General features: G+C 42.0%; 1 protein-coding gene across 3 annotated transcripts in view; it reads left to right on the top strand.

Moving 5' to 3' along the window:
• BICD2 (BICD cargo adaptor 2) overlaps window positions 1-25669 on the top strand; it is a 106090-nt gene extending 80421 nt beyond the window's left edge. Inside the window, exons 3-8 of one of the 3 annotated variants that reach the window (XM_068419804.1) lie at window positions 685-837; window positions 3725-4177; window positions 5169-6188; window positions 7081-7232; window positions 20142-20307; window positions 23554-25669. In XM_068419804.1, coding sequence (XP_068275905.1) covers window positions 685-837; window positions 3725-4177; window positions 5169-6188; window positions 7081-7232; window positions 20142-20307; window positions 23554-23559 — 1950 coding nt within the window. In that variant the 3' untranslated portion in view covers window positions 23560-25669. The other 2 variants (XM_068419803.1, XM_068419802.1) reach the window with 2 other exon arrangements.
• The last annotated feature ends 860 nt before the right edge of the window (window positions 25670-26529 follow it).

The following is a 26529-nucleotide window of genomic DNA, read 5'->3' as shown; positions in this document are numbered from 1 at the left end:
ATCTCAAGATCATCCTACTCAAATATATTGATTTTTACTCCTTATGTATCCTGAAACAATAATGGTGATTTTTTTTTTTTTGAAGTCTTTCATTAAGGTCTTGCATAAGTCTTGGGACTGAGGGGAGGGAACTTTTGTAAGTTAATCACAGTTGCTGTTTCTTTCTACCCGGGATCTTGGATTTCATGTGAGCTTTAACTCAGTGTCCCTCTCCAGAGGGATTCATTAGAACATATTTCCGAATTATTGCACTGGGCATAAAGAAAAGCTCTGTTGAAAAGCAGTGGCAAATACGTGTCCAAATAAGAACATCTGGAGTCATCTGAATCTGTCTTCCTCTTGTGCAAATGCCCTTCGTGTTTAAGTGTGAACAGATTCAGGCATTGACTGGAGTTCTGGAGAACTTTTGACTGTCACTTATAGCCAGTGAGACAACAGAGGTGTGAATGCTGCTTTCCCTGCTCGCTCATTAACTTTTCTTTGAGTCAAGGGTGAGAATTTGTAAGAAAATAAAATCTAATTATGGTGTCAATGACTTGGTTTTCTGTAATTTCATTTGGGAGGGGGTGGTGTTCTGTTTGAATAGAATCTAATTGATTAGTGCACATAAGGAAAGATAAAATCTAGACATTTAATTGTAGCTGACCAAATCACCATCGTTTCGGGGTTGGTTTGTTTTTCCAGGTCAATCAGAATGTGGAGATCCAAAGGGCCCGTCTGAGAGATGATATTAAGGAATATAAATTCCGAGAAGCACGTTTGCTGCAGGACTACACTGAGCTTGAAGAGGAAAACATCTGTCTCCAGAAACAAGTGTCTGTCCTGAAGCAAAATCAGGCAAGTTTTTGAAAATAGTGAGCATTGCTTTGGTAGCACAAGTTAATTCCTGTGTTGTGGCGTGGTTCTGTCTCGTTTGAACATCCAACCGCTTCTTTTCTACATTTGTACTGCTTTTGAGACTGGAAGCTGACTCTGTTTATACCCAGTCATAAGACTTTATTGTTTCTACTCTGACCTCCAAGTCCTTCTATTGCCTTCTCTCTCTTTGATGGAAGTGAAGTCTCTACCAGTCTGCTTTCTTACTTGGTGTAGTCTTTTTGCTACACTAGTTTTTCAGTGTCTCTTTGCAACGCTCTCCATCCATCCATCCTCTTCTACAGTATCTGGGTGTATTTCTGAACATGTGTTTTTATTGCTACTTACTGCTTGCATTCTCTCTCCGGTTCTGTGCTCCTCCTCTCTTCTAGCTACTTTCATTAAACATGGACTGCTGTTGTAGTAGCTCTATACTGTCAGACCTGTGTGACTCCCCATCTGAAAAGTCGTATTTAATTGCACAGTTCCAGCTATTTTCAGAAAACTGCAATTTTTGTAACAACTCAGGAATTTCCCTGAGTGATCATTTGGGGAGGTGATTAGATTGGGTGTGGTCTTTGGCACGGTTCACTTATCTTCGTCTATCAACTGGGCACTTGCTATTTTTATTCTTCAGGTATCTGTCAGTCTCATTGTATAAATAAAACTCAAGGTTTGATTGAGAATATGGTATAATATTCCTGAAATAAAAGCCCCTGAAGAAAACAGTAATGTTAATACCGTCTCTGTAGTGAGCACATAGCAAAAGCTTATTAGGATTTGCTTCTGATCTCCTTCAGTGTGCTGAATGAAAGCTGCCCTACCAAGCAAGGCATTTGGGATATTGAAGTATTTCGTTTATCTCCAGGTGTAACTCCATGTCAATGTTTATCACTTTGGCCTCCTTGATGTGCCCAAAAGGGGGTTCCAGGTTGGACCTGTTCTCACCTGAATATATTTGGTCTAATTACGCTGGTTTGGGTGCCCTGACATCATGTGGTAGGGATGAAGGGGCTGGTGTGCTCTAGATGCAGACTGGAAGAGATAGTGGTCAGGTAAAATCCAAACTATGTGGTTGGTTACTTTTGGTTTTTTACAGTTTTTTGTCTCATTCATTGTATTCAGAGGAGCAAGTGAAACTTCCCAGCTCCATGTTTGCATTCTAAAATAATGATATTCAAGAATGCTCTCATTCTGGGCTGAGCCAAGTTTAACTTCTTGTCAGTTGCTACTAATTATTGACTACTGTGTTTGTGTTCTGGAACCTTTGAAAATAGACTGCAATCTTAAATATTTGAGCTGAGTGGACATAAAGAGAACCAAGAGCTAATTGTTTTCCTGGCAACGGACTATTTCGTTTTCTACCTTGTCCTAATCCTACTTGATGAATTTTATTAAGCTTTAATTATCCCACTGACATAACTAGAAGAAGCCATCAAGTTTTCCCAGGCTTAACTTGCAAAACTGAATTAACATGATTGGCACCTGGTTTTTAAATCGGGTGTGGTTCCGCACGACCAGGTTGGTGTATGTTGGCATCTAAAATTCCTTTAGCAGTTGGCAAAAATAAATAGGGTCATACATCGTCCCTATGTATGAGGTGTTGGAGCGAGATGTTGAGGTGTTGGAGCGAGTCCAGAGGAGGGCGACCAAGCTGGTGAAGGGTGTGGAGGGTCTGACCTATGAGTAACGGCTGAGGGAGCTGGGGGTGTTTAGCCTGGAGAAGAGGAGGCTCAGAGGTGACCTTAGTGCAGTCTACAACTACCTGAAGGGAGGTTGTAGTGGAGTGGGAGTCGGCCTCTTCTCCCAGGCAACTAGTGATAGGACAAGAGGACACAGCCTCAAGCTTCGCCAGGGGAGGTTCAGGTTGGACATTAGGAAGCATTTCTTCTCAGCAAGGGTCATTAGCCATTGGAAGGGGCTGCCCAGGGAGGTGGTGGAGTCACCATCTCTGGAGGGGTTTAAGAAAAGACTGGACATGGCACTTAGTGCCCTGGTCTAGTTGACATGGTGGTGTCAGGGCAACGGTTGGACTCGATGATCCCAGAGGTCACTTCCAACCTGGTTGATTCTGTGATTCTGTGATTCTGTGGTATGTTTTCCTTTCTTTCAAGGTAAGGAAAAGGTATTCTTTAGGCTTTTTTCTTTTCCCCCAAGGGATTCAAAATTTTACACTAGTGGTCGGTGTTCATAATCTCAGTGCAAGAACGGTTTAAAGAAACCCACAATTTTACAGATAAAAACTTACAGCATGCCATCGAATTTCATGTAGCGGCACTATGAGTCTGCAGTGTAGAGTCTGAATTGTAGCTCTCCCAAGATGTGCTGAAACGATGGTAACAGAAATGATAACCCATTTTATTTTCAGTGAGTTTGATTGCTAGGTGCATCCCAACAGCTTTAAGCCCAGTGGCAGACTCTAACAGCAGTGCAGCAGAGTGTCAGAAGTGTAGCTTTGCGATGCTGAGTTTTGGAAATGTTGAGCTTGAACTTGTGGGAAGGTTGGCCAGGGAATTTGTTAATCAAAGAGTGGAGGAATTTGTTAATCAATCACATCATAATGTGCTAGGAAAGCCTGTTTTGTGATGCCTCTGTTTCACACACTGTATCTCTCCCTTGTCTTAATTAAGCTGGAACAGATCAGCTCATTTGACGGTTTGCTTAGAAATTTTATTCCATGGTCTCTCTGAAGGTAAATGATGTAAATAATGTTTACAGTCATAGTGCCAAAACTAGACTCCAGAACTGAAAAAATTATTCTGTTCTCACCATATTTAGTGAAATCAAACATTCAAAAGTAAAACCACTTGGTGCCTTGCAGGCAGACATTTTCATGAGGGTTTTTCCCCCCCGATTTGTATATCTCCAGGTGGAGTTTGAAGGCCTGAAACATGAAATCAAAAGGCTCGAAGAGGAAACAGAATTTCTCAACAGCCAGCTAGAAGATGCCATACGGCTGAAGGAGATCTCCGAACGGCAGCTTGAGGAGGCCCTAGAGACGCTGAAGACAGAGCGGGAGCAGAAGAACAATCTTCGTAAGGAGCTCTCTCACTACATGAACATCAACGACTCCATGTACAACAGCCACCTGAACATCTCTTTGGATGGCTTGAAGTTCAGCGATGAAGCCACAGAGCCCAATAACGATGAAATCATGAACGGATTTGAACAAAACTGCCTCAGCAAACTCAGCAATGGCAAGAACAGTACATCAACGCCCAAGAAAAACGAAAGTTTCCCTCCGGCCCCGAGTCTGGTTTCCGACCTTCTGAGTGAATTAAACATTTCTGAAATCCAGAAGCTGAAACAACAGCTTGTACAGGTGAGTGGGTTTCCTAAACAACTGTGTACTTCCAAATAGCTGCTAGAGTTTATTTGGGTTGCAATTCCAGTCTTTTCAGTATCTCACATGGCCACCATACAGTATGAACTATGTTAGTAAAGGCTCTGATTGACGTAGAAGTTGAGGATGTTAAATGTTTGTTAGTGGAAAACCATAGTTTTTTTCTTTCTTTTTTTTTTTTTTTTGATGCAAAGAAGCTCGCAGTCGTGTCCTGTGTTTGGAGGAAAGTTGTAATGCATCTTCTGTGCAGTACATGCTGTGTCTGCTTCATTATGTCACTAGCGAGAAAGACTATTTTGTCCAAAAATAGATAGTTACTCCAGTCATCTCAGGACTTTTGTACACCATAACTATTTTTTGTACTTAATTTGAAGAACGTGATGTTTTAATCAGTACTAAGCATTTCTGTGTTATATTTGTGCTGTTGGGAGGTCGGAGAGTTTGAAACAAGATGCATGTTGTGTTGCCTAGAAATGTTTTAAAGTTATTTTGTCAAGCATTTTTTAAAGTGTTCTATAAGCAAAAGCCCTTGTGGAAAAAATTGCTGTATTTTTTCAAAATGAGAACTTTCAGAGGAGAAACTTTAGAAGTTTCAGTATTTCTGAGTCTTTCATGAAGCTCCAAGCTTCCACCGTAGACTTAGCTGCATGTTTTCTAATATTCACTTGATAATCTGCAAGATAACAGTAAACTTCATCTTGTCTTCAGCTGAAAGAACGTTTTTACAATGAGACCATCAGCTATGGAAGAAGTGTGTAAAAATGTGCATTTTGGGGTGGAAATGAGAAACAATTGGCAAGGAACGCTGTACTTGAGATAGTTTTAGAATAAATTAAATAGCCTTTTCCATAACATGCAAATAGTTGGATTTGTAACGGTATAGACCTTGGCTAAGTTGCTGTCTCTTATAATAAAACCATTTAAGTGATACAGTTTCCTTTATGTAGACGTCTGTGTTCATGCATTTCAGATGGAAAGAGAAAAGGTGAACTTATTAACTACGCTACAGGAATCTCAGAAGCAGCTGGAAAATACACGGGGGGCCCTCTCAGAGCAGCATGAGAAAGTTGGCAGACTCACAGAAAACCTGAACGCAATGAAGAAGCTCCAGGTCAGCAAGGAACGTCAGTCTGCCCTTGACAATGAGAAGGACCGAGACAGCCATGAAGATGGAGACTATTATGAGGTTGACATCAATGGGCCAGAGATCCTGGAGTGCAAGTACAAAGTGGCTGTGGCAGAGATTACTGACCTAAAAGAAGAGCTTAAAAATCTTAAGGCCAAATACAAAGAATGTGAGTCTAAGTATGAGGAAGAGAAGAGCAGATATGAGACTGAGAGCCAAGCTCTCACTGAAAAGATCACCTCACTAGAAAAATCCAGTAGGCATGATAGAGAGCAGGTGGCCAGACTGGAGAAGGAGCTGAAGAAAGTCAGTGATGTTGCTGGAGAAACACAGGGCAGCCTCAGTGTGGCCCAAGATGAACTAGTCACCTTCAGTGAAGAACTGGCCAATTTATACCACCATGTCTGCATGTGCAACAATGAAACTCCAAACAGGGTGATGCTAGATTACTACAAGGAAGGTAAAGGTGGACGCAGTAGTCCAGAGACCAAGGGAAGAAGGTCTCCCATTCTTCTTTCTAAAGGGCTGTTAACTATAGAGCTAGGAAAGGCAGAGAATGGAAGTGGTGAGAGCAGCCCATCTCCAGTGTCATCTCTGCCATCTCCTGTGTCAGATCCTCGGAAGGAACCAATGAACATTTACAACCTGATCGCTATAATCCGGGATCAGATCAAACACCTGCAAGCTGCTGTGGACAGAACAACCGAGTTGTCCAGGCAGCGTGTTGCCACTCAAGAACTTGGGCCAGTGGTGGACAAAGACAAGGAAGCTCTCATGGAGGAAATCCTGAAGTTGAAGTCCCTGCTGAGCACCAAGAGAGAACAGATAGCAACTCTGAGAACTGTGCTGAAGGCCAACAAACAGGTAACCAGGTCTTACAGCTGCGAAGGTTGTAGTGTCAGGGTATTAGGTCATGAACACAAGAGAATGTATCTTTGAGGCCATCCTGCCATACCCTCAACTCAGTGGGGCTTTTGTTGCTGATCCTTGTTTGGTACAAGGCTGAAGCAGGTGGTTTCATTGGAGGCACACAGCTGTCCTAATGTAAAGCTGAGTGCTGGGGCTTTGACTGACTTTTGCTCGTCACATACTCATGAGACTTTTTATTAAGCTTAAGGTAGCTTCAATCTATTGCCTGAATTATATCAGATGATATTTAATGTAAGACACATCAAATGAAGAGATAAATCTTACTTTCTGCTTGAAAGAATTCTAGTAGATACCCTGAAAAGAGTTCTTAAACTTATGTACTCTTCTCTCTCAAATTGCAAAATAAAAGCAAGCCTTCCAAGATGAGGATGAGATACAAGAACATGGTCAAAATAACAGGGGTGAAAGGTAAAATTAGTCTTTGGGGATTGGGCTGTGCCATTTGATTAGCAGTGCGGTAGATGAAAGTAACTGCCATTAATATACCATGTGACATGCTTCATTGTCTCCTCTAGAGTTGAAGTAACGTGAATTGAAGTTTAATTTCTTTTAGCAGTTGGAGATAGGTGTCACTAAATGTATATTCTGTAACTTCCTAGATGCTGCTGTGTGGTTAATGGGAGTAGGAGTCCCATATGTCCGATTTGTTTCCTGTGTTCAAAAATCAAATTCTCTTTAATTTTTACACATTAAATAGAAAAGTTGACCAGAAGTTTAACATTCCAGTACAAAGTAAATGTTTCATTATGTGAATAGTGCTTAGAAATCTCTCAGCCAGCCGCTTCGGGGAGAGTTTCATTAACTGGTACGTTCCTGTTCTTGGTAGACTGCCGAGGTAGCCCTTGCCAACTTAAAAAGCAAGTATGAAAATGAGAAAGCTATGGTGACGGAGACGATGATGAAGCTGCGAAATGAGCTGAAGGCTTTGAAAGAAGATGCTGCTACCTTCTCTTCCCTGAGAGCAATGTTTGCTACAAGGTAAAGAACACAGGAACTCTGCAAAATGTCATTCCTTGCCTGTGCGGGGTGGGAGCTGACCGCCCTGCCCACGGACCATGCAGAGGGTGGCGGGGTGGGGTGCCTTTGTCAGAGGTGGTTGCTTACAGTGTTTGTCTGCGATATGTTCCAATTGATGAGGAAAATGCCAGGGATATACTATGTTGCTACAAAACAACAAGTTGTTGTGGTGGTATTTATTAATTTGGGTACAAGATTATCCCTGGTTCTTTGAAGCCATTAACTCTGAGGAGCAGTGACATTTAACACTGCAAAATGAGCATTTATTACACAGGCAGATGTGACTCAGCTTGACCTGTAATGATCCAGAAAAAAGTAAAGATGTTGCAAACATCTTATTATCCTTAATTGTCCATCCTGCAGTTGGCATCTCTGTCATTTCAGGTACCCGTGTTAGCTGATTTGGGTTGCATATGTCTTTGGAACTTGCTTCTGCTTCTTAGTGTGGTGTTAACAGACAAAAAATACCTGCTGGCACGTCATGTGCTGTGAAGTGATAAATGCTGGTTTGATCTGCATGTTGCTTCCTGCTACTGTCATTGGTTTCTGCTTTGAGTCTGCGCGTTGCTTTTGGGGAACGTTGAGGCAACAAAATCCAGATCTGCTTCCAGGAACGTTCAGTTGGCTCCTGTGTGGAGATGATCCTGGAAAACAGGGCAGGAAAAAGCATTATCTAAAAGTTGTCAGTCCCAGCTTGGTGGGAGTCACAGGGACACCCCGGCAGTGTTCATTTGCCTGCCTATTCCATGCATTGCTTAAAGAAGATGGAGAAGAGAGACTATAAAGGATGCTGTGTCATGTAGCCTAGACACTTGCTTTTAAGCTAACCCAAGGGGATGGGAGAGTCTGTATGTGCTATATGCTGCCTAAAAAGTACCATAGTGAGGAATCACGAGGGTGCTGATGAGGATTCCTGAGGCTTTTCTGTATGGTCTTTTGTGGGGGTGGTTCTGCAGCAGCTGTCATGTTCCTTCAGTAATCTCAGGCTTCCTGGTGATTCAGCCTTGCTCAGCAATATCTCTGCGTGTGGGTAAGTGTGGAGAGGAGAAATGGATACCAAGGAATGCTGAAGGGTGAATTGTGGCAGCTCAGTACGCTAGAGAAAGGAATGCCCTGTAGAGTCGGGATTTGTCCTAATTTCTTTCTTCTCTCTCTCATTTTCTGGAGTGTAATTAATATGCAGAAATTGCAACCTCTCTGTTAGTTGTAGATCAGCTTGGAGCTGAGAGGAAAGAGAAGCAGCATACTGTTAACTGCCAGTTATTTTTCCTAGATGCAGACAGCTGTCTAAATTACATGTAACTGCAGTGTGTTTTCCCTAAGTGTTGATTTTCCTGCCTCAGTGTGAAAGTGAGAGAGTGACTGTGAACCGCTTTGGAGAGGAAGAATTGTCAGAGAAATGCCAGGGGGTAATTCTCTCCCTGCTTCTCTCTTGGTGTATTATCTAGAGGTCAGTCCTGTCCTTTTACTGGGAAGACAATCATGAGGATTCCTTGGCCGTGGGGAAATTGGAGGCAGAATAAAATTTTTTTCTGAAACCAACAGACTTAAGAGCTTTGTCCTGGAGCTGTCGGGGAGAGCTGTGGGTGATCAGAGGCAGGAGCAAGCTCTGTTTGGGGATGCACAACAGACTCCCCTGCCTAAATGAACAGTGATAATTTCTGAACTTAGGCTTTACTTAGTAACTAGTGGAAAAAATAAGGGGCTGAGAGCAAAGGAGGACTCAAAAAGCTGAGGATGGAGCGAGCGGAGCCGTGGTCCGCTGAGGCTTTGTCATGGGAGCGCTTCCATTCCCCATCGTTGCATGGCAGAGAAGCAGCTGGGCCCTGTATTTTGCATCCAGCCTGAGACCGTGGCAGTTGCACAGACCATCAAGAATTGCTTCTTTCTCCCGGTGTGCCCAGTGTTCCAGGTGCCACAATAGCTATCGAGACCTGTTACTGTGGGTAGGGTACTGTCACCCCTTCCCTCCCTGACCTCTGGTTAGAGAGGATTAGTAGGTGGTGGTTGGCATTCCTCTGTCAGGGGTTGTTTCGTCTAAGTCTCCGTTGCAGGTAAGGTAGGTTTGGAAGGGTGTTCCTAGGTGCTTTGGTGAAGATAACGTCAAAAACTGTTTTGGAGTCTGATTTTTAGGTGTGTTTCAAATATCAGATGTAACAGCCCAATTTGTCTTCACCATCACGACCAACCTGCTAATGGAGCGCCTCTTCTACAGTAAGTCGTGTTTCTTCTCTGGCCAAGAGGTTTGTATCAGCAGAGACTAATAACAGGTGATGGGACCTTCGCCCCACCACGTGTGTTTCAGTGGTGTGTTCCAGGGTGAGATGAAGCAGACTGCTGCACGCAGATCTGTATTTTCCACAGGAAACCACCCATTTGGTAGGATGCAAGAGAGCTGTAACAATACATGAGAGTTGAAGGCTGGGCATAAATATAGTAACTGACCTAATTTCCTTTTTAAAGTAGGTTAATCCCACTAATTTGACAATACTACCAGCTATTTTTAATAAGTAATGAAAATGCAGTAAGACCTCAGCCTGGAGACAAAGGAGGGCTTGCAAAACACAGATTAGCAGCTGCCAGCGCAGAGGGGCTGCTGCAGCACTCCAGACAGCGCTGTGGGCCTAAAATTAAGCTGTCGTGCAAAGGAATAAATCAAGATATGTATAATGTACTATAGATGTACATGCAATAGGCGTCCTGTTAAAGTCCAGATGCCTGTTGTATGTCAAACAGACTGAAAGCACTGGAAGCCAGATTAAAATCTGCCTTGTAGAGCTGAAAATGGAATTTATCTGCTTAACTAGACTGTAATAAGTATTTATGTATCACTGTGTTACAATCAAGCATTTTGATGTTTCATTAGTAAACTCTCTCTTCACCAGAAAAAAAAGATGCAGCCACTTCTCCATTTAAAATCCGAAGAGAAGCTGAACATCTTTTTTGTTTTGCCTTGCCAGGTAGGTTTGCAGTTGCTAACAGGCAGCTCGGGTGCTGCAAAATGTCCCTGAACAAGGCCTGATGATTATGCAGCAAATGTTCATTAGGGTGCAGCCTTCAGCTTTGTGACAAGATGTGAAGTGGTACTTCTCTTTATGGGTGTGCCATCTGGCTCCTGTTGGAAAGAATATTTCCTGAAATAATCTTTCTCAAAATTCATCATACAAAATGCACTACTGTGGTTACCATTTTGAGGGGGTTATGAGTGTATTCACTTAGGGATTTAAAACAGAAGAGCTTGTATTCAATGATTAGATTGAACATTGTAAAGACAGCAGTCGCTTTTACAGCACACTTGCAACATTGCACTGCAGTAATATCTGGGGTGGGTACGTTCTGTATTTTAAAGATTAAATCCTTGCAAATTGGCACAAGAAAATACGGCTTCACACAAACCAGTCCAGTTAGAACTTTCACCTTAGACAATATAAGCTAATAACTAGTTTGTTTTTTTAAAAAAAAATCTTCACTGGAAATTTCCAAAAGGCAGAATAAATCTTTAAAATGCAGCGTTTACTCTCAAGAGTTTGAACTGTCTCTGAGTTTTAACTGCATCTCTATAACAAAAAAGTATAAAGAGCACTTATTTGCAGTTAACTCCTTTCATTCAGGTCTTTGTTCAAGTATATATGGATCAAGGGGCTACTTTCAAAGCGTTTCTTGGGTATTTATTGAGTTTAATGTGACCAACACCCAGTATTAACAGCACCAAGTAAGGAAAAAGCAGTGAGTGAGGAGTTCCCAGACTAGGTGTAGATACCACTGTGGTATTCAGGTCACTTCAAAGTGGTGCATAGGGAGCACAGAGCCAGAAGCTGCTGCTGTTTTTTCCTGGCAAAAATATTTAACCTCCAAAAGTATTTTATGATAGGCTTATATTTTTTTTAAACTCTCATTTAGTAGATTAAGAAAATTGAAAGATTTTTTTTTTTTAAATACAGAACAATATGAATCCCTACTGAAGTATGTGTGTGGGGGGGGTTAGTAGCAAATTTGAGATAAATGAATTCATCTTCCTCTAAAATATTGTCAGAAGGAGGACTGATTCCTTTCTGTGCTAGACTGAGACCTTCTCACAAGTGCTTTGAGGCAACCTGAAGTTAATATGTCCTGTTCCCTAATGGTTTGAGGTGGGAGTGAAGCACGGTTTCCTTGGCTTGTAGGTCAAGATGTGTTTCTAGATTGCCTGTAAGCAATTTCGCATTCAAACTTGCAAGCGCCTGAGAGCTCAGGTTTCTTAAAATTGGTTACAGGGGTAAAAATACCGTATCAAAACAGATGAGAAAAAGCCAGCTTGGAATTTAAGCTTGAGGCTTGTTTAGCTGAACTGTTCAGTAAGGCAGGAGGGAGTAAGAAGACTGTAGGTTTCTGCTGGTTGTTTGGAGAACACCTCTGAATCTGCAATTTCCAGAGTACACTGCAAGTGGTAATGAAGCACGGGTACGCAGATCCATCAACCAGCAATTCAGGTTAAAGTCCTTAAAGGATGGTTAGGTGAAGAGCAGGGGGCCAGTGTGGCCATTACTTCCCTGCCAAGAAAAGCTTGTCAGGAAGAGAGTTTAAACACAATTTTGCATTTTAAAAAGCAAAGGTTGTCTTATTTTGTTATGCCAGTCTTTTCCTTGAGTTTGATTTGCTAGAATCTGAGTAAGAATAAACTTCTTTGCTGTGAGGGTGCCAGAGCCCTGGCACAGGCTGCCCAGGGAGGGGGGGAGTCTTCTTCTCTGGAGATATTCAAACCCGCCTGGACACGACCCTGTGCAACGTGCTCTGGGTGACCCTGCTTTGGCAGGGGTTGGACTGGATGATCTCCAGAGGTGCCTTCCCACCCCAACTGGTCTGTCATTCTGTAAGCATCCTTCCAAAAATTCTACTAAATATAGAAAACGACAGAAACCATCGACAGTGAAAGTACAACATGGCTTTTCACCTTTGTCTTCCCTGTGTTGTTTTTCTGCTCTTTTTCTGTCTTTTGATACAGCCTGCAAGTTTCTTGTCTCTTTAAATTGCATGGTAAGTACTATGTGCACTCAGGGGAGGACACCATAATCTCTTCTCTTTAGAAATACCTCCTGTGTGACAGGTTGCAGCCAGACTCTTGCGGTGGATGGAGTAAAGCAGGCTAAAAACAGCCAAGCTGGTTCCTCACTGGCTTATTTGCTCAGGGTCAGGCAACAAAACCAAACAATTACGTGAAGTTGCATTTGTCCTAATAAACCCTGACAGATGTAACTGGCTCTGAGAAGTGACTTATGATATATCTTCACTCCACAGGTTTCTCAGCTTCGCTGCTCATGTCTTTTCAGTTTCTTTTCCAGAGCCTGCAAACAAGCAAGGACAGCAAGAGAACAGACATTTCTCATCCCTCTAAAATAACGATGGAACAGTAATTAAGAAATCTAGCAGAAGCAGAATGCTTGGAAAAGCAGAGAACAGATATGCCTAGATGTAAATAATGGCTGTCCCCATGTTCCAGTGTTTCATAAACTGTACATAAAGGGAGAGACAAACTGCAACAAGTCAGCAAGGGGACAAATGGCAAGTGTTAGAACATGCTGGAAAGACTGTCAGCGTGTAACATGAGATTAAATTACAAGGTAGTGCTTGTGATAAAGAAAATCGTGATTACACACAGGAAACTAGCAGCTAGCAGTTGTTTATTAATGGAGAAAAGGTGTTTCAAATGAATACATGTGTCAGTTCAGAATTGTACAAATTCTGTCAATTTTCCAAGTATCCAAAGCATTTGGGAAAATATTCTTGTGTTCATGGACATCAAAGGCCTGCAGAATATAAAGGAGTTTGAATTCCTGCAGAGAACAGTGCAGTCCTTACAGGATTGAGAGCTGTAGCTGACGAGTCGTCATTCTGGACTCCACACAGCAGAAGTATTCAACTTCTCTAAAAATATCCCGTAGGATAAACGCTCAGAGGAGCCAGACACAGAAAATGTGACTTTGAAGATTTCCAGAATGGGATTCCCAGACAGGAGTAATAGCGTTTGCCTCCTATTCCTGGTGCTAGATCTAGAGGTGATGAATGATGTCTGGAGAGAAAAACATCTGGGCCGCCAGCACCCACGTGAAAGTAGGGAGACGTCCAGGCAGGACAAAGGCGTTTGTCTTACAGACGTGCTACAGAAAGACACGAGCGATGTCTTGCACATAGTCATGTTTATACCGCTGATGTGCCTGCTCTGGGCTCTAAATGTGCCTGGCATTGATTTATTGAGACTGATGGATCAAGACTCAGCTTTGGTGAAGATGCTCCTTGTAGACAGGCCCTGGGCCTGGGTTGCGACGATGAGTTTGCACTCTTCTCCCAGGTATTTTTTGAAGTAGCTGTGTCCACACCACCAGCTCCTGTGTGCCTTGGTGCTTTGGTTGAGTGCCAGCTGGTAAGGAGAGTAAAACCCAGGAGGTGTTTCTGGGATGTAATAGTGGTGCCGTAGAAATATTCAGAGTAAAAACAATACCAGCTCTTGTTATGGAGCTTGTCTGCCCTTTTGTTTTTGATTGAAGTGGAAAGTGAATTACTTTAAAATATCTTATATGGGAGACTACTGCAGTTATTTGTGCCTGTAGTCCTTCACATAGGCAAGTCTTTGGTTTCATCTGGAGATTAATAGGAAGTGTCAGTGGTCATAGTCTGTGGAAAACAAAGCATGTGCACAGCTTCAGTGGTACAGGGTAGGTCAGGATTAGATCCTCCACCCCTTGCTTCCCCCGTCAGTGAAGAACTGGGAAAAATGTCCTGCCTGTGCAATAGCTTTGAAATTGCTTCTAATCTAGTGGCAGAGGATTGTTAATTTCAACCTTTAAATATAAAAAAAGGCGTTTTCTTTTGAATTCTAGGAGGAGGGAATTTGCCATAAAAGTTTATGATCTCTCCTTGAGAGTTTTTATCGGTGGAAATTTAGAAGAACTGTCGTGTCCAGCACTGTGGGGCTGATTGTTCCCTCTCAGTGCAGGAGATAATTCTTCCCATATGTTTCAAACTACAGGAGAGATCTGTGTTCTGATTACTTTCTTTAATAGCTCTTACTAATGAACATTGATTACACATGGCTGATTATGAACATTCTGGAAAACTATAGCTGGTTATAAACCATTCTCCATTCTTAGTAAAGATCACAATGATTTATGCAAATAAAGGCCACAGCATTTATTTATTTCAAATATACAACTCAGGTGAGTTTTCAGTGCAAGGTATTGAGGAAGTAATTACAAATTAGCAATTGGCTGAGGTTTCTCTAGGTACTCCCTTGAACTTGCTTATCTATAATCCTAAACTGCCTAAATCGGGGGTGTCCTTTCTTCTGCCTTCTCCAGGATTTGTGCTTTAATTTGTTGTTCAGGGATTCTTGAAGAACATATTGCTGGAGTTTGGATCTGCAAAGCAATCCGGATCGTGTATAGCCTGGCTCTAAATCGTACCCCTGGTGCTGAGGAGCACAGCTCCGCCGTACACACGGGGCTCGTCTGCGTTTGCCCCGCAAAGCGGAGTGGAAGGGTACCTGTGAAAGGAGATGCAGTAGCTTCATTACTGCCATCGTCCCCTATGTTCCTCCTTTGGTAACACAAAATTGTCACGTTCTCTGCAGCCTGAGCTGGTTTTCACCAGGGATTGGGGTAAGGGGGAGGTGGGGGAAAGGTGGTAAAATTCAGTCTTTAATATTCATTTCTAATATATTCAGTTTGAAATAGCAGGTGGCTGATATCCCTTGTAGCTGGACGCAAATGCTCACTCACATGTCATTTTAACTGCTTCTCTGCTAATATGTTTCCCAGTTTTTAATAAAGCTGAAAAATGGTTAGTTTTAATCCTCCATGTTTTAATTTCTCACTTAGGTTGCCAATTTAATCTCTCAAGGTAGGAGTTAAAGCAGTTGATGCATCTCAAGAGGCTTCCTTCAGTCACATCTGTCTTGCTTTCTTGGAAGTTGTCGTATGGTCCTCATTGATTGCAGAGGAGGGGGAAAAAGTATAATTATACTCAGGTGCATTTTGTTACATCACTTTTTTTCCTGGAACCGATCTTGATTCAGAAGTGATTGTAACAGTGTATCTGTTCAATATCTTTAGAGATGATCTAGACGTAGGGATTGAGTGCACCCTCAGCAAATTTGCAGATGACACCAAGCTGGGTGGGAGTGTCGATCTGCTGGAGGGTAGGAAGGCCCTACAGAGGGATCTGGACAGGTTGGATAGATGCGCCGAGACCAACGGCATGAGGTTCAACAAGAACAAGTGCCGGGTCTTACACTTCGGCCACAACAACCCCCTGCAGCGCTACAGGCTGGGGAAAGAGTGGTTAGAAAGCGGCCCGGGGGAAAGAGACCTGGGGGTCCTGATCGACAGCCGGCTAAACATGAGCCAGCAGTGTGCCCAGGTGGCCAAGAAGGCCAATGTCATCCTGGCCTCTATTAGGAATAGTGTAGCCAGCCGGTCTGGGGAAGTGATCGTCCCTCTGTACTCGGCACTGGTGAGGCCGCACCTTGAATCCTGTGTCCAGTTCTGGGCCCTGCACTTCAAGAAAGATGTTGAGGTGTTGGAGCGAGTCCAGAGGAGGGCGACCAAGCTGGGGAAGGGTCTGGAGGGTCTGACCTACGAGGAGCTGCTGAGGGAGCTGGGGGTGTTTAGCCTGGAGAAGAGGAGGCTCAGAGGTGACCTTATTGCAGTCTACAACTACCTGAAGGGAGGTTGTAGCACAGTGGGAGTCGGCCTCTTCTCCCGGGCAACTAGTGATAGGACAAGAGGACACAGCCTCAAGCTTCACCAGGGGAGGTTCAGGTTGGACATTAGGAAGCATTTCTTCTCAGCAAGGGTCATTAGCCATTGGAATGGGCTGCCCAGGGAGGTGGTGGAGTCACCATCTCTGGATGTGTTTAAGAAAAGACTGGACATGGCACTTAGTGCCCTGGTCTAGTTGACAGGGTGGTGTCAGGGCAACGGTTGGACTCGATGATCCCTGAGGTCTCTTCCAACCTGGGTGATTCTGTGATTCTGTAACTATAAACGTTATTAAGTATAGTACACGCTAAAGCTTAAATACAGTGGTGTGCAGAAATAAGGCACAGCTGGCATTTGTGGGAAGAAGTGGTCGCAGCTTTTGAAAATGAGACGACCCGTTGTTATGTATTTCAATAACCTGGCTTCAGAGAGTGTTTTAGAGGATTTAGTTTTTATTTCTCATCATCATATTTAATATTCAGGATAATTATTTCCTCTGTGTAGGTTTGTTTTAGCTGATGTTCTTTTTAAAAATTTCGTTGATGTCTCCTCAAGCTCCTTTTTTTTTTTTGTTGTTAATTACCAGTAATAAGAAAATTGGCAACATCAAAGCTGTCTGTTCACTATTCACTTAAAACTGTGAATGTGTAAATGTACAACAGGCTTATGCTAATTTCGTATTCGTCTTTAAAGCACGAAAGCTCGATTATTTTCTTTCAAAGGTGTTTTTAAACAAAGACATTTTTTTTTCTGACCTAAGGATTTTCGCATTGAATATATGGCCGGGAAGTAGCTCAGCACGTGCCAAATGAAATTGTCCAAGGGAAGGAGCTTTTATAGCTGCAAAGCAGTGCAAATACAGATACACATACCACAAAAATATGCTGCCAGAGCTACTACTACTAGTTTTGCAGTGTAGTACTAGCTAAAGTAGTGCTAGAGGCTGTGTCTTCTTATGTGCTATGGGAGGCTAACTTTTTTGTTTTGGTTTGTTTTTAAGCAAATCAAACTGGGAGGTGGTGAAGAGCAGGAAGGAAGGAAGGAAGTAGGGCAGCTCCCAGCCCACCTGCACACGCAGCGTCTACATCCACTTCGAGCACACTTTTCAGCCCTCACCTCTGCTGTTCCGGTGACCCATGGCTGTATTCTGTGTAGTGTAGTGTTCCTCTGACCCGGGAGAAGGTTTGGTTTTGAGGCTGTAACATTTCATTTGACTTAAAGATCAGGAAAACAGGTTCAGGATGCATGACTGGGTAGTCGCAGTAGTTAGCACTCCTGCCTCTCCCCAGTCCTCTCGTACGTATAGGAGAGAACAGTTAGGCAGGTGTAGTAAAAACCAGCTGCGTGTATGCTACTGGTAACACTTCCTTTTTGTTGGGAAGGGAGGAAGAACTCCCTGCACAGAGTTTTATGGGGGGAAAAAAAGCTAATTTGGCTCTTTGAAATAGTGAATGCCTTGTCATTTCTAAGGACAGTCATTTGGTGTTTTAAACCTTTGTGCTAACAGAAAGCTGGATGAGATGATGACTTGCTACAATGACCTTTTGGAGTCAAAATCATGGCTTTAATTATAGCTTGGCTCACGCAAAAACGGCTTTACTGCCTTCTAGACTCTGACAAGTCTGTCTGTGTTACCAGTCAGCTCTCAGGTTTGGCGCAACTGCCTGTGTTTGATCAAGAGGCATTTGAGTAATACCAAAAATGTTTAGAGAAGAGGATTAAGGGACATTAGCAAGACCGTGTGGGAAGTCCCTACTCTGCTTTACTGCACTGGTTTTGTTTTCTTTTCATCTCTTTTGTTTCTAAATGGGGCAGTGCAGGGAGAAATCTGGCTTTGATTAGCACTTCTCTGGTGGAAGTCAAAGGAGTAGACAGGCTGCAGCAACCTTGACACAGCTTCACTGAGCTGAAAATATTGGGGCTAAATTAACTTTCTGTACAAAAAAAAAGGTGGATGCCTTTTGTTTCCCAAGAAAGGAGCTGGGAAAGGGGAAAAAAACCTCCCCATAATGTCACCTTGCCCAAATCTCTTGGCAGGGTAATGCTGAGAATGAAACAAGGGTAGTGGGGACAGGTCACTGCAGGGCCAGATCGTGTTTTGCTGAAGCAATCACGTTACATTCCTCGAAGAACTGGTAACACCTTCTGGACATTGCCCTGGTTTGCAGCAGTGGAGCTTTGAAGGAGTCAGGTTTGAGGCATGGGTAGAAAAGAAAGCAGAAAGGTAACTTGTGATATAACCAGACTTGCGCTTTTCACCTCAGATGTCGTGAGCGTGTTTGAAAACTGGAAGGGAAGCCCACAGCCCTCAGGCCTCCCAGTCATCTTTAGCCCGTGTCTTGCTCCCACCGCCACGTGGAGAGAAGACATCTCTGACAATCCCGAGCAGAGGGCGCAGGGCCAGCAGTGATGCTGTGAGCTGTTCATCTCTGTAGCCTGCCCTTGTTCTGGAGCTGGTGCCACCTTCCAGGAGAGGGGAGGACTTTGAACAGCCGCAAGATTTATTTTCATCTTTTCAGGCTTCCTGGGGCGATCTCAGTCTGTGTTCCTCTCTAGCGCTAGTGGTCAGTTGGATAAGATTTGGGCTGCTTCCCCTCGCTGAGGTGTGTGGGTTGGTTTTGCTGTGTAAGGTCCATCTAGGTATGGAGAGAAGAGGGCAGGCGCCAGGCGTCGAGCAAGGTCAAGGTTCCGGGTGGGTTTATTCTTTGAAAAGAGAAACCCCTCGCACACTGGGTTCCCACTGTGCTCCATAGTGTGGGAGAGACCGTGATGAACCAAGAGCAGGATGCGGAGAGGTTTGGGCAGATGGATTCCTGCTCACGTAGTGACCCTAAACTCCAAACCTCCTGGTGTGCTGAGCTACGCTGCAGTTGTAATTCGTGACGGTTTTATATGAATATTTTTAGGTTATTGTTCAATCTCGATATGTATTCAAAAATGAAATACTATTTTTTCCTTTCCCTTTTCTCTTCCCAAGCAAATATAATTAGGAATATAGGCCTAATCCTGCTGTTTGAAGTCAGGGAGAACAGAATTTGGGACTTGATAGTATAAGCACAACCGATAGATTGGCATGTGAATGCAGTTTCGTTCTGTGGTGGGTTTTTTTTCCAGTCTGCTTTATATTACTTAATGATGATAAATGTCCCTTAAAGTCAGGGGCTTTTCCATTTTGATGTTAAAAGGAACTTCTCTGCTGATATTTCTGCTTTTATGAAGCTGTATTTTACAGATGTGGCCGTTACAGCTGGTACATATGAATATTTATTTTTCTTCCCATATGCATAATTGGTCTTCTGTATGCAGTAAATGTGCATCTACACGTAACGACGTTGTTCGAGATGCACTGTGCGAGTTAAGTAGCTTCCAAGCTCAGTGAAAATGACTGCAGGAGAAACAGCTTGCAGGCGTTCATACAACTTCCCCCACAGGGTTCCCTGTAACACTCAGTTCCTTTGTTTAATTGTTTTAAAACTAATTTTGATGGTGAAAACAATTATATAAAGGCCACTTACTATAGAGAAAACACTAATAAAACACTGTTTATAGTATTTTTACATCAGGAGTCGGGGTAGGTTAAAGTAGAATTATGAAAGATTTTTAACAATGCCGTTCAGTCACCGCTGGAAATTTGTTATTTGGGCTCCACGTGTAAAGTAACAAACTGCAAAGTTCAGGTGCTCGTCAGATTATTTTAATAGCCATTTTAGTACTGGTCCTTTTACAGCACTCCTGCTGTTCCCCTCGGACTCCCTTTGCAGCCCAAAGCTTAGAACCGCTGTGGTCTCTGTGTAAGCACAGAGGAAACTGATTTGACTGCGTTGTGTCGACTCACTACAGAAGACATCTCACTAATCTTTAGACATGAGTACTTTGATATCAGACTTTCATTATCTAAGGATGCTGTTAATTATGCTACATCTTGAAAGGCGTGAACGTAAGTGCTGAGTGTGGGATTGTAAGAACACCAGTGAAAAGTAATTGTGATTTTCTACAGGTTTCGTTGAAGTTCCTACTTAAAGGAGTGTGTGTGCAAGCAACTGCAAAGCTATCACTGTGCTAGTACCGGCCGGACACAAGGGATTCGTGTTCTATAGGTGGAAACAGGATTGCTAAAGATTCGTGTATCTCATTGCAGATGTGACGAATACGTCACACAGCTGGATGAAATGCAGCGGCAGCTTGCAGCGGCCGAGGATGAGAAGAAGACTCTGAACTCCTTGCTTCGGATGGCTATCCAGCAGAAACTGGCACTGACCCAGCGCCTGGAACATTTGGAGCTAGACCACGAGCAGTCCAAAAGGGTGCGCACAAAATCTGCTTCCAAAGCCAAGAGCAGTAACCCTAGTGTAAGTCACATTCGGTCCTGCGGAGACAGGTCGGAAGGATCTGTCCTTAACAACCAGGTTTTTTGTAGCGAGAAATATAAAATCTATTGTGACTAGGACAGGTGTGTAGAAAAATCATATTATGCATCTTATTTTATGCTGTAACTGTCAGCGTAAATCCCCACTATCTAATGTCGCAGTGAGTTGACTTGTAATAGTATGTTGTTGAACCAGGTAATACAAATTGTATTATGGTGGGCTTAACTGTAACTAATTCGTAAGTACGGGGATGCTATTAACAAGTTAATAGTGGAAAGGAATTAGCTTTTTCCACAATTAACACGTATGGGTTTTGCTGTTTATGGTAAGTGTTAAAAGTGTACACCTGATATAGTATATCTGGTGCTACTGCTTGTAGTTTGTATAGCACAAATGTGATCCTTTCTCCAGGGTTGCAGCATACTTCAATAAATGCTTTCACAGGCAGAAACGAACAGAAAACCTTCCTTGTTATTGTGGCTTAAGAAGTGGTGAAAAGCACCACTTTTTAAAGTGAAGTTAAAGAAGAGTTAAAATTGGAGGTATGGCTGGAAAATGCAGAGCATTTTGAAACTGGAACCAAAATTAATTTGCCTATTGTGGCAGATATTAAGAACTTGCTGTCCTATCACCACTGACCAAAGTCCTAAAGCTTTTATAGGCTATAAAAGCTAGAAAAAACTCGGTAGGGTACATTCTTTACACTCTGCTTCCCTCTCTTCAGAGGGTTAACCAGAAGAAACTTGCACATTTATATTAAAAATATGCAATATTTACCCCATCTGATATAAAACTTAAGATTTGAAGAATTGGGATCCTACCTGGTAGACAGTTCCACTCTAAGAAGTTATGCTGTGGAAAAGTGTCATGTCCTGAAAGGATCTTTGTGGTCTCATGTTGCTCCTCGCACGCGTACCACTTTGGAAAGAATCTGTTTTATATATTACTGTAGCCACACGACATATATGTGTAGAATTCATGTGACTATGGTCTAGTATTTTTAGTCACAAACCAGTTTTTCTCAGCTTTCAGTATTAACCTAAATAGGATAGCATTGCAGAGCTCTGATCATTTTTTTTAAATACACAAGAGATATTGCATCCCTTATGCAAGCACATGTTTCACAGGGCTCTACATTATAGGCACAGGAAATTGAACCAGATCATCCTACTAATAATTATTTATGAGGTAGCTTAGTATACATATTAATCTTTAAAAACAAATAAACCTTTGTCTGCTGTTGAGCTTTTAAGGGGCCTTTTTAGCCACTTAATTACAATATGTTTGATAATATAAAAGTGTACTTCATAATTGGTGCCTGTCTAAGATTGAAAATGTCTCTAAAATTGCGGAAAATTTGTGGAGCACAACAAGGCACACTTTTTTTTCTTTAAACCAGAGTCTCAAAGTGCCTAGCCTCAACCTTTATTTTAATGTAAAGCCCTGGTCATTTTGTACTCTTTCAAATAATTTTGTATGCCTATAGTATTACTAAAAGCAATGCGAGACTGCCCAGTTGTCTGCTCGATGGTGATGTTTTATAAAGCCATTCTAACGTTCCTGGTGTGGTACCGCCTCATCTCAGACCGTTCCTTAAGCCGCTCAGCAGCTTGCTCCCTGCGCAGCGCCGCTCTGCCCATAGGTAGTCAGGAGATATCCCAGTGCTAACAAAAGGTAATAAGGAGCACAGCTTGTTTTCCCAGTGAGGGGAAAACCACACGTGATTTTGGCTTCCCAGATAGTTGGGGATGGCTGGGGGGAGACTTCTAAATTCATACCCTGAGACTATAAACAAATGGGGTTGTAGAAACCTTGCTCAAAGCTGGGGAACATCCCAGTGCGATGCCAGAATTGCATTTACTGATAGTGAGGAGGGGAAAAAAACCCACCCAAGTGATTTAAGTCTAATATGTTGCTCAAACATCACTGCTTGAGAAGTGTAAACAAACAGCAATTCTGGCTGGAGAAACTAGGCCCCGTGCGTCTGTTATTACTTTTTCTTAGAAAACACTGAATTCTCCTGAATTTGAGCTTTAATATTGCTAAATGGCAGGTTTGATATTTTAGAAGCGAAACATCTTTTAACAATTTTCAATCCTGCTTTCTCTTCTTTGCTGCACAATCTTCCAAAAGGCCTTTATTCTTCTCATTCCTGCATTAAGTGTAATTTCAAAATACTTCATAAAAGCAGGCATGTGAGTGCTAACTTTCGTTGCTCCAATAGAAACAGTTACACTTTTGCTTCCACTATGGCAGGGAGCTTTAATACAGTTCTCACTGCTTCCATGTCTCTAATGGCAGTATTTTTGCAAAATACTAACGGCAAAAAGGTAAATTGGAGAAACTAATTGAATGCATTGTTAGGTTTTTTCAAATTAACTTGAACTTTCTAGAAAGATCTCAACGTTACCAGACGGTGACTATTACTATCAGTCTTGGCTCACACTTTCAGTTCCAAGTAATTTTGCTATGAGCCCAGTCGTCTTAGTAGTCATTTCCATCTGCATTCGTTTCTGTGGATCTTTAAAAAAACCCCAAAAAAGCCAAGAAACCTGCTGAGCTTGTCAAGGTTCTGGTTTAACTTCGTTTAGCACCTGTTATAAAAAGAAATGAGGAGTGGTGGTAAGGTGACTTGGTCCTGCTGTTTGTATTTTTAGATACTATTTCAGATTGAGTCTTGTAATTCTTGCTTAATTTCTTGAAACGTGCATTTGCTGTAAGTCTCTCACGTCACTTCCAATGGGTTGGGATAAAGCATGGAAAATCCCTTAAGCCGTCACCTACCTCTGCAAGCAGGCTCCTCTTCTGAGCGATACCCTCCGCGTTGGCCTGCATGATGTACTGACCTGCATGTTCCGGAGAACCTAAAGCTTCACTGAAAACGTTTCTTGCACATTCGTTGCTGTTAACTTGTGCTTGAACAGCAAAGCTTTATTCAGTACTTGTAAGAAACCTTTCTGCAAAGCTGTCGCTTCCAGGCTGAACCCCTGCAGCGTTGGTGCGTCGGCTTGGAAAGCATCTGTGAGCTCAAACGGCTGCTTCTACCCCGGTAACCTAACAGACCCCTCGACCAACTAACCTGCTTTTGCAGCACATTGTTTTAAGTTTTCAGCTCTTTACTTGAGAAATAAACACTGATTTTCATTTTTTTTTCTAATGCTATTTTATTTTTCCATTTTTCAGCTGTAGAGTAGTTCCTGGAGAAGGCCTTTCCAACAGTGCAACAGCATTTCTTAGCCTCTTTCTTTATGGTTAAAAGTGGTGGCCCATTGCCCAAAGAATGGAAACCACTGACCTGATCCTAACTTTTGAAAACACCTTTTCCCATGTACTACCTGAACCTTCCCTTTTATGTCTGAAGCTGTAAAACAAACAAGCTTTACCTATAAGTGCTGCTGCAGTAAGAAAACTTACAAGTGCTGAAGAAACCTACTTCAAATGTAACGATCACCACATTAGTTTATGATCTACTAGAAATGTTCGGGTGGGGGAATTCCTAATTTCGTTGCAGATGCTCATTTTTTATCTGATTGTTAAACCTGTGCACTTTTGATATTTTGATATTTTTCTTTAGCTTCTTTAATTCCTTATGTAGAAGAGTTTATATAAATGCAGTGGTTTGTGCTCATAGTCTCCAATTTGGGCTTGTGATTTTTGAATTCTACATCAGCATGTGGCAGAGGTTTTTTGGGGGCTCTAGATTGTGATTAGAAAAAAGTTTCAACAAAAAGCAGGAGCTCTGCTTAACTGTGGGCTGTGCTTCAGCAGCTTTTTTTATTATTATGAAACGTTAAGCTTTATATGTTTAAATTACTGATTTTTTTTTTTAACTGCCATGTTCATTAAGAAATCCAGGGTATTCCAGTTCTGGGGTTTTTTTCATATTGTATTATTATTCTTAGGAATAGTTCAATGTAACAAGAAGAAAACTTGACTTTGCTCTGGTTAAAACAGCAATGGGCACTTGAAAAATATTAAATAAGTAGTATTACCTATAAATGCCAGAATTCCTGGGTTCTAGGAAGTTGAAGTATTATTGATTAACAGAATTTTCTACAACTATACCAGTTAAATTCCAAATTGGAATTGTTTTGTTACTTTTTCATTTTATTGTGCCAAATTATGGTACATTTAGAAAGAAAAATTCTAAAGTTGTCAATGATAGGGTGTGATATATCAGCGCCTTTCTGTCATTAATTGTTGCCAGTAGTGCCTTTAATCATTTTAAGGGAGACTCTTAGAATAGCTTAGTCTGAGTCCTTAGGAGGAATGGAATGGCTGGTTTGGAATTTAGTAAAGACGTGGAGCAATAAGTGCAAAGTGAACTCCCCTTTCGCACATTTTTAATGGGTAGTCTTACTAGAGAGCTTATATATTCGAGGAATTGTAAAAAATTCTGTTAGTCAATGATATTTCATCATGCAAATCCTTGCAAATTCAGGGGTATAGAGAAAAAAAAAACCCAACAAACACAAACCTAAACAAGCCGAATACACGTTGGGAACCAAACGGACTCACGCTGAACATACGAGCAAGATGTATGAACGCGTTTGTGGTGACAGTCCAGAGGACGTGTCAGGAATATCGCTGTTAGCTTTGCGCGGTGGTGGACGCAGTTAACCATAGCATTGTTTGCAAATGTGACCAACGGCACATGGATATCTTCTCTTGCATGTTGTATCTAATCCTTGTGATTTCAGGAAACAGAAACGGAGAAGCGCATCAACAAGCTGTAACCGATCGCTCTACGGTTTGTTGAGGCTCACGCGAACGATTCAATTGGGACTTGTTGGGGGGGAGCCTTCCCACTCCTCAAAAAAGAGTATAAATTGAAATAATATTGACAGTGGGGAAAAGATTTCTGTTTGCTGGAAAAAAGCATTGTTATTCCTAGATGTGGGGACTTGTATTTCCATCTTCTGTTACAGTATTGATTCATAAGAAATATTGTTGCATTTAAAATTACTACATTTGTATGTGGGTATTTATTTGAAATGATGTCGAAGTACTGTATTATGTTTTATGTGCATTACCTTTTAGTGGTGGATTGGTCTCCATTTAACGTCCTATGCATGTGTTCTTGCCAAGTAACCTTTACACAGATCTGGGTGGGGGGGGAAATGTTAAAATGTGGAAACTTCTTAAAAATATAACTGTGTGTTAATTGGATAACCTTAGGAGGCATAGAGGGCAAAACATTACTTCCAAATTAATAAAAACGTGTTTAACGTAGGAAAGCAATCTGCCTGCGTAAAGGTAGTCACATTGGCAGTATCAATAAAAGAGAAAAGGAATCACGTTTTCTGCGTGTTGTTTTTGTATTTTGAGAAATATTAAGTAGTCTTAATTTTGAGAAATCAGTCTTATTTTGAGAAATTTGAATTAGTCTTCCTAAGCTATTTTAAGTGTGAGGCTAAATAAATATTAATTTTTATCTGAGACAAACTGAAAACTTCGAGTTTGCTGCAGAACTAGAAAATTAATTATTTGTGCTCATATTTGGGGAGCACCATGCTCTGTGCTGTTCCCTGAGATTTTCCTGGATGAGTTTTAGCCTTGTTCAGACCGGTTTAATCTGTCCCACTGAACAGCCATGCAAACGCTTGTACCAGTACAGGAAAGGGGAGGGTGGGACTAATGCTTTTGGTGGCAGTGGTGACAAGTCTGCCTGAAATTACATCTGAATTTCTCCTATGCTCTCCAGAACGCGTTAAGATGATGTTTATCTGGTAGAATTACCAAACTCATAAAAAAAACCCTGAAGGAGTACGGTTGAGGTCTGAGGGCGAGGCTAAGGATTGCCCCATCAATACAAGGATATTCCTGGAAATATTAAATATGGTTTTATACTATAGTTTAACAACTCTTATGTCCCCAGGTAGGATTCCTAGAACTATTCTGCTTGTGGTTTATAGAGCTGGTAGCAGTCAGTTGCATTACACCAGCTAATCAATTTATATTGTAACTGGAGAGCAATATGACAATTAGGCATTGAAAATACTTGTTTAATTGTTTGCAATAAACTAGCAGAGCGTATTTGCCAGGACACTTGCCCTGATTGTATAGTTTTGCGTTTGCTGTGATGGGAGCTTTATCTGCAGGATGATCTAAGGGAGAAACATTTTATAAGTATATATATGCATGCAAAGGGCAGAAGAA

The sequence above is a fragment of the Nyctibius grandis genome, chromosome 29 (genome assembly GCF_013368605.1).
Source record: "Nyctibius grandis isolate bNycGra1 chromosome 29, bNycGra1.pri, whole genome shotgun sequence".
Lineage (NCBI taxonomy): Eukaryota > Metazoa > Chordata > Aves > Nyctibiiformes > Nyctibiidae > Nyctibius > Nyctibius grandis.
Note: the sequence above shows the minus strand (reverse complement) of the source record. Positions and strands in the feature narration are given on the sequence as shown.